At 46.9% G+C, this 13,471-nt stretch overlaps 1 protein-coding gene across 1 annotated transcript in view; it reads right to left on the bottom strand.

Annotated features, from left to right (window-relative positions):
* LOC142255891 (uncharacterized) overlaps positions 1 to 13,471 on the bottom strand; it is a 117,166-nt gene that overhangs the window by 46,435 nt on the left and 57,260 nt on the right. Inside the window, exon 7 of the mRNA XM_075327337.1 lies at positions 3,141 to 3,310. Within this exon, the coding sequence (XP_075183452.1) occupies positions 3,141 to 3,310 (170 nt within the window). The remainder of the gene's footprint in view (positions 1 to 3,140; positions 3,311 to 13,471) is intronic.

Here is a 13,471-nt window from a genome sequence, read left to right as displayed (position 1 = left end):
TATTTACCTTGGTTACCAGCGTCCGCAGCTTCTAGAAGCCGGCTCCCTGCTCCCTGCACACGTAGCCAAGGTACACATCGGCTAACTATAAGCAAAGCGCTTTGCTTAGTAACCTGATGTGTACTATGGTTACCAAGCACAGCATCGTAAAGGCTGCTTTACACCTTACAATTGCGTGTGCGATCTCGTATGCGATCGCACACGCCCCCATCGTTTGTGCGGCACGTTCAATTTGTTGCACGAGCCGCACAAACAATTAATTGCCGTCACACGTACTTTCCTACCATACGACCTCGATGTGGGCGGTGAACATCTACTTCCTGGAGTGGGAGGGACGTTCGGCGTCACAGCGACGTCACACGGCAGCCGGCCAATAGAAGCGGAGGGGCGGAGATGAGCGGGACGTAAACATCCCACCCACCTCCTTCCTTCCGCATAGCCGCCGGTGGGAGCCGCGGGACGCAGGTAAGCTGTGTTCATTGTTCCCGGGGTGTCACACACTGCGATGTGTGCTGCCTCGGGAACATTGAACAACCGCACGTTCAATTTTTAGTAATTGAACGACGTGCGTGCGATGAACGTTTTGACGTTCAATCGCAATCGCACGGAGGTTTCACACACTTCAATTTAACTAACAATGCCGGATGTGCGTCACTTACGACGTGACCCCGCCGACACATCGTTAGATAAATTGTAGCGTGTAAAGCCTGCTTTACACGGGTCACAGGTCGCTGGTGGCTGATCTCTGATCGCTGTGGAGATCTGCCTGATTGACAGCTCACCAGCGACCATGTAGCGACGCTCCAGCGATCCCTGCCAGGTCAGATCGCTGGTGGGATCACTGGAGCGTCGATAAGTGTGACAGTACCTTTAGATACACAGCTCAGCAGGCAGTATCACACAGGAGAGGATTAGGGTGTCATTGGAGACTGTAGTAGTAGCAGCGGCGGCAGGGGAGGGGAGGGGCACCGGTAATCACACACTGCTCAGCATGCACGTCCGCAGTAGCTGCAGCAAGGAGAGTGGAGGGGGTGTCATTGGAGCATTGGAGACGGTAACAGCGGCGGTGGTGGGGGGAGGGGCGCCGATACTCACATGCTCTGCATGCACACACACACACAAACAGACACAGCTCTGCTGCATGCATGCCGGCAGCGGGGGGGGGGGGGGGGGGAGCGGGGCTGGGGAGAGCGGGGAAAGGGGGTGTCAGTGGAGACGGTAACGATGGGGGGAGGGGAGGGTAAGCGCCCCAGCCTCACACATTCCAGCGGTTGACAGGGGTAAAGTGGAGCAAACAGCATGGCTGTGAGCTCCACAATGATGGCGCTGATCTCCTCCCTCTGCTCTGATCTGGACAGCCCAGGGGGTTCGTCCAGGTCACAGCAGACGCCTTCTCTAATATTACTAAATGGGGTCGGAGCCCGACTATCAGAGTCTATGCCCAGAGGGCTGCCATAAAGGAGGTGAGAAACTGTCGTTACACACACCAAATCCAAGATGCCAGCCCCCAGTGCTTCAGTACAATTAGAATTAAATAAAAACTAAATAAGCAGTGATTTTAATTTTGTATTAAAAATACTTGATTTAATAATCACTATTATTAATACAAAAATAAAAAAAACGCGACACCTTCCTTTAAATCCATAGAAAACTTATGGAGGAGCTGAAGCTCCAAGTTGCCAAGCAACAGCCTCAAAATCTTAATGATTTAGAGATGATCTGTAAAGAGGAGTGGAGAAAAATTCCTCCTGACATCAAACCTCATCATCAACTACAAAAAAACGTCTGACTGCTGTGCTGCCAACAAGGGCTTTACTACCAAGTATTAAGTCTTGTTTGCCAGGCGGATCAAATACTTATTTCTCTCTGCAAAATGCAAATACATTTTTATAATTTATACAATGATTTTTCTGGATTTTATTTTGGATATTCTATCTCTCACTGGTAAAATGAACCTACCCTTAAAATTATAGACTGATCATGTCTTTGTCAGTGTGCAAACTTACAAAATCAGAAAGAGATCAAATAATTATTTCCTTCTCTGTATACAGAAAAAAAATACATGCAACATATAAATCTAAAAAGGTGTCCAAAGTTAATCACCCTGAAACTTTGGGTATAACTTTATATGGAAGTCTGTTAAGAAAAGAATAATAATAATAATAATAATAATAATAATAATAATAATAATAATAATAATTAATAATTAATGATTTTCCCTAGTCAGTGTATTTAACAATATACTGTTGATTTTGCTAATACTTTCCAATGATTTTCATGATCTAGAAATTGAGCTAAGATAAATACTGTAGAATGAGGCTGGTTTACGCCAGTGACAATCCTGTATTAATCTGTAGTTACTCACATGCAGACATCGCCTCTTACAGAACAGTGCATGAAATCTATGGCAGTACAGCGGGCTGTGAAGTGCGCGCTTCCTAAATTCCATTCTCAGGCACAGATTTCAAAGGCAGAATCAGCACTGTAAAGGGGGCTTTACACGCTACGATATCGTTAATGTTTTATCGTCGGGGTCACATTGTTAGTGACGCACATCCGGCGTCATTAACAATATCGCAGCGTGTGACACTGACCAGCGACCTTAAGCGACTCAAAAATGGTGAAAATCGTTCACCATGGAGAGTTCGTCCTAAACTCAAAAAATCGGTAAGGGTTGTTTTTCATTGTGGTTCGTCGTTCCTGCGGCAGCACACATCGCTGTGTGTGACACCGCAGGAGCGAGGAACGTCTCCTTACCTGCCGCCGGCCGCAATGTGGAAGGAAGGAGGTGGGCGGGATGTTACGTCCCGCTCATCTCCGCCCCTCCGCTTTGATTGGCCGGCCGCTTAGTGACGTCGCTGTGATGCCGAACGTCCCTCCCCCTTGAGGGAGGGATTGTTCGTCAGTCACAGCGACGCCGCCGACCAGGTAAGTGCGTGTGACGCTGACGTAGCGATAATGTTCGCTGCGGCAGCGATCACACGATTTCGCTTGCACGACGGGGGCGGGTACTTACATGCTCGATATCGCTAGAAATTGCTAGCAATATCGTCCGCGTGTAAAGCCACCTTAAACGCTCGGCAAATCCACCACATGCGAACCTGGCACTAATGTGTTGCTGACATTGAGACTTGACTTACCTGGTTTACCAATACGATTTCTGCCTGCAAATAATAATATTATCACTGCAAGAATTGTAGATCCAAATGCTGCTGCTGCTATGGCTGCAATATGACTTCTCTTCTCTTTACATGTGGAATCAGTGGTTGAATTTCCTTCTTTATCCAGGATATAACCCGATTCCAAGCAGCTGCAAAAACACAAAACAGATTTGACACTCACATTATGGTGAACTCTGGCTATATTGTGTTCCATTTACAATTCATCTGTAAAATATTTGGGCCAAAATCCGATACAAGAATGCACAAAGTAATATCAGAAGGAAGCATAAGGGGATCCCCACAAAATAAGAAACGTCTTAGGGTGCGACCACATTTCTAAACGCTGCGTTTAATTTGCATATTTGTGGCAAAAACCATGCGTTCAATGAAGCAGCATGTCAATTATTTTTGCCATTTTGGGTGCGTTTTACTAACATTGAAGTCAATGAGAAATGGCAAAAACCAAGAATCCTACAAATGCCTGCGTTTTACCTGCTTTTTCATTGCAGATAACCTGCGTTTTGGACTACCAAAACACATGATTTTTGCACATAAAATTAATGATTTCATATGTCCCTTCACACACACACAATCCAACAATTAAATTTAAGGAAAATTATAATTTTTTGCTATTTTTCTAATAAATTCTATATTACCAGTTAAATTTTATTAAATATTTCTATTTTATATTTTTTTGCTAAAATTATGTAAGAATTCCTTTTATTTCCTATTTTTTCTATATATTTGAATGTTTAAACTTTATTTAGCAGTGTGTTGATGTGCAAAACGCATCAGTCAAAACTCAGGTGGAAACGCACGTCAAAAGTGCTGAAAACGCATCAAAAACGCGGTAAATACGCATGCAATTTCAGCGCTAAATTTATGGAAAAGGAAACTTTGGTCAAATCAATTAAGCCCAAAACGTGCATTTAGAACTGCAAGTAGGTGAACGCAAAGTGGGGTCGCAGCCTAACAAGGGAATCAGAAGAACCTGCATGCAATAAGGAAGAGCCCGGAAAGGAGAAGATGATGGGGTCAAAATCTGATTGGAAACTGTCCAGCATACACTGTTCAGTAATCAGTCTGCTGGGTGGGAGACATGTACTAAGACCCAAGAAGGGGTAGTATTATATAGAAGGTGATTCCCATATAGCATCTATAGGGCATGTCAGTGTTTTACTGAATGCACCCTGACTGCTGTGCCCTGGTAGTAAGGGGTTAAGTTCCCTCTCATGTCAGATTCTCCCTCCCCCCCCCTTCCAGGGGTGTTATCCAATGGGAATGTTCCCATGATCCCACTCTTTCCCCTATAAATATTCCCCCTCTTCCTGGTTCCGGTCTCTCCTCACCTTGTGAGATCCGGACGCTGCTGTCGTTCCCGGTGAGAGATAGCTGACATGCTGGACAAGGCTGTCAGGGACAGGATCAGGAAGGAGGGTGACGCGTGGCTTGCTGCTATTATAGGTGAGCAGCGTTCCCCTCCTCCTGAGGCTCAGATGCAAAATCCGGCTGGCAGGCGGCCTGCTTGTCTAAGCCGCCCGCCGGAGCGTCTGAGTCACACACTGCGCACGCGCGCGGGGCGGGCGCGCGCCCCACGTGCCCGCGAATCACGTGCGCGCCGTGCACGTTCCCACGCTCAGTAACGCCCACACGCCCGACCACAGTAACACGCGCGGTGGCCGCAAGCCTCTCCTGTCCTACAGGCAAAGCGGCGCCGCTGTAATTAATAAATCAAATCCCTGCGCTCCGGAGGCAAGGCTTAACCCCATCCTTGCTGCTTCAGCCCAACACTCCACCTGTATTAGCGCCCCCACACACAGCCATGGGAGGAAATAATAGCTGCAGATCCTCCTCAGCAGAGGAGTCTGCTAGTAGGATGCAATTATCTACTCTTACGTCCCCTGCCACAATGCACTAATGGAGAAGCAGGCAGGGTGGGGGCAGCTGCTCCCTCAACTACAATGTTATCTCCCCAGTTGTCTCTTCAACACATAGACATGAGTGGGGGAATAACTTTGCCCCCTGCGGCGGCAGCAGTGATGGCTCTGGCTCCTGCAGCAGCTGCGGTGATGGCTTTGCCGCTTGCTGCTCCTGCAGCTACTGTTGGGATGGCTTTGCATCCTGTTGCTCCGCAGGTGCTGGCATTGCCCCCAGCGGCACCAGAGGGGATAGCCTTGCCTCACGCATCACATACAGTGTCGGCCTTGCCCCCGGAGCTGCAGAACCTACCCCGGGTCCTCCCTGTCCACGATGCAGCGGGTGCTGGAAGCACGGCCCATGGTAGGTGACGCCTGGGCGCGGACACCGCTCCGCTGCCGCCGACTCCTCTGGCTCCTCACATTCCCGTAGCCTATATAGACGCAGGCGATCCAGTAGGGATCGCGATCGCCGCTCTGCCTATTCTGAGCGACGGTCCACATCCTCTCGCAGAAGCCGTCGGTCTCGGTCATCAGGATGGCGTTCGCCATCAACCACGGCTGATTCATCCGACGACTCCAGGACATCCAGCAGGCACTCTCGTCGCAGATCATGCCGCCAGAGAGATGCCGAACCCTATGTGGTTCAACCACATGCCGCCGGATCGGTAGCGGCTCAACATATATCGGTGAATCCCACGGATGCTCCAGCGGTCGGTGAGGACAATTATTCTGGGGCTTGGGGAGGTGCCGATACTACAGCTATGTCATTAAAAGCTCTGTTAGCCCATTTAAATACCCCGAGTGAAAAAAAAAAAAAATTCTGGTTAACCGTTTATTACTCTGAAATCAACCTGAAAAGAGATACGAGCCCCCTCCTAGGGCTGATATACATAAGGATACATTCTTTTGCGGTATCCCCCCCCCTTAGACTCTCACCTTGACCCAGAGACTGTAAAAAAAAAAAAAAATATTTTGGGCAAATGATTATATAGACATTTGGTTGCTTGTTTCCACTGATCAATTTACTGTAGACAAGGAGAGGGTTCTGCTGAACGGCCGTTTAAAAAAAAAAAAAAAACCCCCAGGGTTGCAAAAACTATTAATAATTGGCTGCAAGCCTTTTCGTATTAGGGTGTGCATGGGTCAGAAACATCCTGACCGTTGTCCTGAGCTTTTTATATATGTTGACTTGTTAAAGCTACGGACTCCTGGTTGCGCTTCATGATGACTCCTAAAATCCCCTTTCATGTCGCGGCCCCTGGCAGCTCGGCCGGTTCCAGTTCAGCGGCACTGCCGATTCTTTGGTCTCTGCAGATATAAGCTTGAATGCTCTACCTGCGGAGGCCCCCATGCAGCAGAAAAATGCTCCCGCCTTCGGCAAAATTGCCAACAAAGTCGTCAAATTCACATGCAAATCGAGACACCAGTGAGCGTATCAGAGACGGGGCTGTGGCTCGATCGGTACCTCAATAAAGAGGCGGCAGCTCAGCTGCACTTCGGCTTCACTTTTGGATTCTTTACCCCCTTCTTAACCTTAACAGACAACCCGTTTTTGTCCGGAATCTAAAGTTAGCGACGGAACTCCATGAGGTTTTGCTTGATAAACTAAACAGCGAGTTAGATAAAGGCAGGTTTAAGGGACCCTTTAAGGTGATACCTTTTTACAACTTTCGGGTATCTCCGTTTGGGGTCATTCCTAAGAAGGAAACAGGAAAATTCCGTCTAATTCATCACCTGTCTCACCCGAGAGGTTCATCCGTCAACGATGGTATACTTGAATTGGACACGTCAGTCACGTAGGTTTCTTTTGACAAAGCTATGGGTTTAGCTCGGCAAGCGGGGGGGGCGCTGATGGCCAAGTCAGATATTGTGTCGGCTTTCGCCTCTTCCCAGTCCACCCTGATTGCTACCAGTTGTTGGGATGTTTTGCAGACGGTTGTTATGACTACGATACGTGCCTTCCTATGGGATGCTCAATCTCTTGTTCCTATTTTGCGCTATTTAGTTCTTTTTTGGAATGGGTTGTACAAGTTGAATCCGGTTCTCAATCCGTTACTCATTATCTTGATGACTTCTTTTTGTAGGCCCCCAAGATTCCACTCACTGACACTTTCTATTACATACGTTTTGCAGCTTGATGTCAAGATTCGGTGTCCCGTTGCAAAGGGGAAAAACAGTCGGTCCTTTGCCGGTCCTTTCTTTTCTTGGTATTGAGATAGATTCAAATGCGATGGTTTTTTCGTCTCCCAGATGACAAGGTATTGAAGCTACGCTCACTGATCATGGGGTTTTTGTTCGGTCTGTAGAGTGACCTTCCATCAGATGCAGTCTTTCTTGGCCCTTCTAGTATTGCCTGTCTCGTCATGCCAATGGGTCGAGTTTTTCCCGGAGGTTATCACTGGTTACAAAAGGCGTTTGGCTTCCCCATCTCCGTACCAGGATTACATCCCGCCTAGGGGCTGATTTGTTCATTTGGAACGATTTTGTATCCAGGTACAATAGGCAAACTTGTTTCTAGGATAACTTTGCCCCCAATGAAGAGCTATCACTCTTTTCCGACACATCTGGATCGTTGGGTTTTGGTGTTATTTCGGTGTTCAATGGTGTGCTGAGCATTGGCCCCAATCTTGGCACGCCAATGGTCTCGTGTCCAATCTAACTCTCCTCGATTTATTCCCCATTGTGACAGCGGTCGCCATCTCGTGCCCACCCTTCAGAAATAAACGGATTTGATTCTGGACTGACAACATGAGGGTGGTGTACGTGATAAATCACCTGACTTCATCCTCTTTGCCAGTTACAAAATTACTTACATTTTTGTGCTTCAAGTTTTGAGCTCAATATTTGGTTCCGGGCTCGCCATGTGCCTGGCAGGTGCAACACTATCGCCGACTCACTTTCCCGTTTTCAATTTCAGAAGTTCCGACAGCTCTGTCCTTGCGCCCAAACAGAGGGAATATCGTGCCCACACAGCATATGGGATCTGTTGGAATGCAGCTGATGCCGTTGGTGACGTCTTCAGGGGCCCCGGCTGGCTCTCGGTAAGGCATGGGCGGAATGGTTAGTTTTTTCGCAGCAAATTACACGGTTTCTACATTTGATTCTGCCAGATTGGATGTTACCTGCCAGTACCTGTATCACCTGAACTATCTGCCGGGGCTTGCTTTCCATTTCAAACTACGAGGTTTAAATTTTTTATAGTCCAACAAGCAGTTAAGGCGTGGGGCAGGGGGCAGCCTAGAAGGGAGCGCAGAAGGCCGGTTTCTTTTAGCCTTCTTCCTACTATCATCGGCCTCCTTTCGAGTCTGCTCTTTTCTCTGCTTCTTTTGCTATAGCCTTTTTGGCGCATTGGTGAGTTGCTTTCTCCTGCCGGAGGCACCCACGGGGGCCTTCGGCACGACGACATCACATCGGGTAATGGGGGTTTAAGGATAAGAATTCGGCAATCTAAGACTGATCAAACCGGGAATGGCTGCTGGTTATTTTTGTTTCTATTCCTGACCCAGCGTGCCCTGTTAGACTGATCCGTAACTACATCACTTTGCGCCATGGTAACTCTTCATCCTAGTCCATGAAGACAGTTCCCCTCTGACGAGATTCCAATTCTTAGCGGTTTTTCGTAAATGTTTGACGTTTCTGGGTCTGCCCGCCAGCGAGTTTGGTACTCACTCCTTTGGATAGGGGCGGCGATTGAGGCCGCTTGGGCGGGATTGCCCAATGCATAGGCCGGTGGTTTTCTGCATGTTTTGCGAAATGTATTAGTCCGGTATTATTGCTTCTTTAATCAATTACTTAAACAGGTTTGCCTTATTGTATACGTGTCACTAACAGTTTTTTCCTTTTAGGCGCGGCTAAGTCTGTAATTTGGTTACTGGGCCACTCCTATATTTGGCTTTCGTGGCTTCGAGGTGAATTGGAGAGGCATCAGGGGTCTCATATGGGCTCAAGTTATACCTGAAGTTGTGGAGATTGCCAGGTCTGCCTTAACTCCAGTGGTCCTCGTCATTCATGCCGGGTGAAATGACCTCGGTTCCCGCCGCAAGATGGTATTGAGCAGGCTTTGTTCTTTATGGGTGGGGGTCGGAGCACAGTCTAGGGCCTCTGCTCCTCCGTGGCGGTTTTGAGCCAAACAGTTGTTTGGTTACGAAAGCTAAAGTGCGCCGGAAGTCCGGCCTGGCACAAAGTTTCGTTTGAAAGTATTGATTAATAATGCTTAATTGTGCTGTGACCGACCTCCATCGACAATAAAAGATGAGAGTTGTTTAATTTTGATAAAGCTCTCCTAATAAAGTTTGTATTTTGGTTAATTTGGTCTCGGAGTGGTTAATCGGACATGGGAGGGTCTTGTTTGCGGGGTGTGGGTCTCAGCAGTCTATAGGGCATGTCAGTGTTTTACTGAATGCACCCTGACTGCTGTGCCCTGGTAGTAAGGGGTTAAGTTCCCTCTCATGTCCGATTCTCCCTCCTCCCCCTTCTAGGGGTGTTATCCAATGGGAATGTTCCCATGATCCCACTCTTTCCCCTATAAATATTCCCCCTCTTCCTGGTTCCGGTCTCTCCTCACCTTGTGAGATCCGGACGCTGTTGTCCCACCCTCCCTCCCTATCTGTTGGTTAATCTTTTCAAGTCACAGCGGTTTAGAGCCAAACAGTTGTTCGGTTACGAAAGCTAAAGTGCACCGGAAGTCCGGCCTGGCACAAAGTTTCGTTTGAAAGTATTGATTAATAATGGTTAATTGTGCTGTGACCGACCTCCATCCACAATAAAAGATGAGAGTTGTTTAATTTTGATAAAGCTCTCCTAATAAAGTTTGTATTTTGGTTAATTTGGTCTCGGAGTGGTTAATCGGACATGGGAGGGTCTTGTTTGTGGGGTGTGGGTCTCAGCAGTCTGATCGTCTTTGCCAAATGCTACCGGGGGGGGGCAATGATGATCTGAGCAATTTAAGGTACGGGTCCTGTGCATAAAAGCTGTCAACAGAATCCATAGCAACAAATGACGGCTGCCATAAAAATCCCTTCAGAAAGTGTAAAGGCAATCAAAGAATGGACAGTCAAAGAAATAATGGAGAAAAGTACCGTATTTTTCGTTTTATAAGACGCACCCCAAATTTGGAGGAAAATAGGAAAAAAATTTTTTTTAATGTTAAAATGAGGGTCTGTCTTATAATCCTAGTGCGTCTTAATCCTAAGGCTCACCAGAGGGAGCGGCGTTGGTGGAGCGGCTCAGGAAGGTCACAGGAGGCAGGGAAGGCGATGCTGTGGGCATGGAGGATGGGGTGTCGTGGTTCAAGAGGGTCACTGTGCGGAGGGTCGGCGATACTGCTGCAGTCTCGTGGGGTATCATGGCAGCAGGTGCCATTAATCTGCCGGCAGACTCGGAACAAGGGGTGTCGTGGCTCAGTGTGCGGCAGCGGAGGGTCGGTGATACTGTGGACTCGTGGGGTGTCGCAGCGGCGAGGACCATTTATCTACCAGAAGACCGCTAGCTGCTTTGAATCTCCCACAGTTGATGAGATAGATTTAAAAAAAATGGCCGCGGAGTATGCGCAGATCGACACAGTGGACTTCCAGAAAATGGCCGCGGAGTCCTATCTGAGCACGTGGCACCTCAACGGCCATTTTCTTGAAGTTGATCTCGTCAACTGCGGGTGCGATTCAAAGAAGCCTAACAGCAGATGAATAGTGCTCGCCACCGCGATACCCCACGAGCCTGCAGTATCGCCGACCCTGCACCACTACTGCCGCCCCAGTAAGACATATGCGGTTTTTAAGACGCACCCCCATTTTTTCCCCCCATGTGTCTTACAAATCGGAAAATACAGTAGGTAGGAAACTGACAAACAAGGCACCTCTCCAGAGGTTTGGGTTTTGTTTTGTTTTTTGCACCGCTGGAGTTGTATTTAAATGTAAGCTTAAAATTGCATCCAAAATTGACGGTTGGCCTTGTCATGTGTGCACATGGATTCCTCCAGAATCTCTGAATCTTTTGATGATATATTCTGTAGATGCTTGGATATTCAAAGTCTTTTTAATTTTCCTTTAACTGACATTTTTCTGAAATTGTTTAGATGCAGTTGTTCAGATTGGTGACCTCTGACCATCTTTGTTTCTGAGAGACTCTGCCTCTGTAACATGCTCTTTTTATAAATTCATGGGACCCAATGGAAAACCGACCCTCCAGCTGTTTGGTTTTTTTTTGGTTTTTTTTTTATTAGTGCCACCTACTTTTTCAGCCTTATATTAAACCTGTCCCAACTTTTTTAAAATGTGTCCTTTGACAAATTGGAATGAAACAATGGTGTAAGCAATCACAAGACAAAGCAGAAAAATGCTCATTTGCTGGCTGATATAATTTTTAAAAGGAGTTGTCCATGACTTTAACCCCTTCACCCCAGAGTGATTTTTCATTTTTCCTCCCCTTCTTCCAAGAGCCATAACTTTATTTTTCTGTCAATCTTGCCATATGAGGGCTTATTTTTTGTGGGAAGAGTTGTACTCTTGAACAAAAGCATTAGATTTACCAAATGGTATACACGAAAAAACTCAAAGTGCTGTGAATTTGCAAAAAAAGTGCAATTGCATGATGTTTTTATTCACCCTGCTCACTATATGGTAAAAATAACATGTCAGTAGGATGCCTCAAATCCGTATAAGTTTTATAAGATAACTTTTATCTAAGGTAAATAAATAAATAAAATAAAAAAAAAAAAAAAAGACTTGCGCTTTTGTAGCCATATTCTCAGATCTGTAGCGTTCTCATTTTTCGAAATCTGGGGCTCAGTGACGGCTTATTTTTGAATCTTCGGCTGGCGTTTTTAGTTATAACATTTTTGCATAGATGTGATCTTTTGATTACCTGGTATTCAGGGCCGTATTTGGGGTTTTTGCTGCCCTAGGCACTGTCAGTGGTGGCGCCCCCTTCTGATCAGTCAGATTACGGGTATGTGCACACAGTTTTTTTTTTTTTTCCAGACAGATCCGCCCTATAACCCGCCCAAAAAACTCAAACTCTAAATATTAAAGAAATGAACTCATACACTGCAGTGTAAAACGACTTGCTGTCCATATGTTCAGTCTTTGGAGTTTTTTTTAAGCGCGTCAGGTTTCCTCAGACATGAAGCGGCTGACAGTGACCGGTCCATTATATGGCGCCTACTGCTTGGATGCCGCTTACTAGTTGTGACCGGCCATTATATGGCGGCTGCTGCTTGGATGCCGCTTACTAGTTGTAACCGGCCATTATATGGCGGCTTCTGCTTGGATGCCGCTTACTAGTTGTGACCGGTCCATTATATGGCGCCTACTGCTTGGATGCCGCTTACTAGTTGTAACCGGCCATTATATGGCGGCTTCTGCTTGGATGCCGCTTACTAGTTGTGACCGGCCATTATATGGCGGCTGCTGCTTGGATACCGCTTACTAGTTGTGACCGGCCATTATATGGCGGCTGCTGCTTGGATGCCGCTTACTAGTTGTAACCGGCCATTATATGGCGCCTACTGCTTGGATGCCGCTTACTAGTTGTGACCGGCCATTATATGGCGGCTTCTGCTTGGATGCCGCTTACTAGTTGTGACCGGCCATTATATGGCGGCTTCTGCTTGGATGCCGCTTACTAGTTGTGACCGGCCATTATATGGCGGCTGCTGCTTGGATGCCGCTTACTAGTTGTGACCGGCCATTATATGGCGGCTGCTGCTTGGATGCCGCTTACTAGTTGTGACCGGCCATTATATGGCGGCTGCTGCTTGGATGCCGCTTACTAGTTCATTTAAAAAATAAGTAAAATCCCGTAGCTAAAAGATGTTGGAAAAAACAACCAAGAAGCCACAGCAAAAAAAAAAATAAATATTTGCTTCAGGATAAAATTATGACTGTCCTTAAGTGTTTTCTGTCTGAATAATTCCGGGGGTTCACAGACATCTACAACACGTGTGCACATTCCCTGATAGAGCCCAGAGCCTTCATATAGTAGTTAAGACCTCCATACACATTAACCTAAAGTTGTCTAAACCCGCCAATATCGACAGGTTCTGCAGATAGCCCAATGTGAATGGGGGCTCTAACTTCTGATTGTCAGGGGAATAAGGATCCAGCATGTCCAATTACGGAGTGTAGATCCTATTATCCTCTAAATGATAAGCTGCTGTCGGAGATGTCCAGCAGCGGCTCTAATAAAGAACACAGAAACACTTGGCAGAATGAGTGCTCCTGTATATGGGAGAGCCGAGCAAGATAGCTGCCGGCCTAAAAATTAGACTATAGTGTATGGGGGCTTTAGTCTATTACTTATTCGGCTGACAGACATGCAGATAGCTGTATTTTAGTCCAGCACGCTGACCCTATGTTTTAGGATCAAGACTGATAAGGTAAAGATTACAACAGCCAC

Source organism: Anomaloglossus baeobatrachus, chromosome 11, assembly GCF_048569485.1.
Source record: "Anomaloglossus baeobatrachus isolate aAnoBae1 chromosome 11, aAnoBae1.hap1, whole genome shotgun sequence".
NCBI lineage: Eukaryota > Metazoa > Chordata > Amphibia > Anura > Aromobatidae > Anomaloglossus > Anomaloglossus baeobatrachus.
Note: the sequence above shows the minus strand (reverse complement) of the source record. Positions and strands in the feature narration are given on the sequence as shown.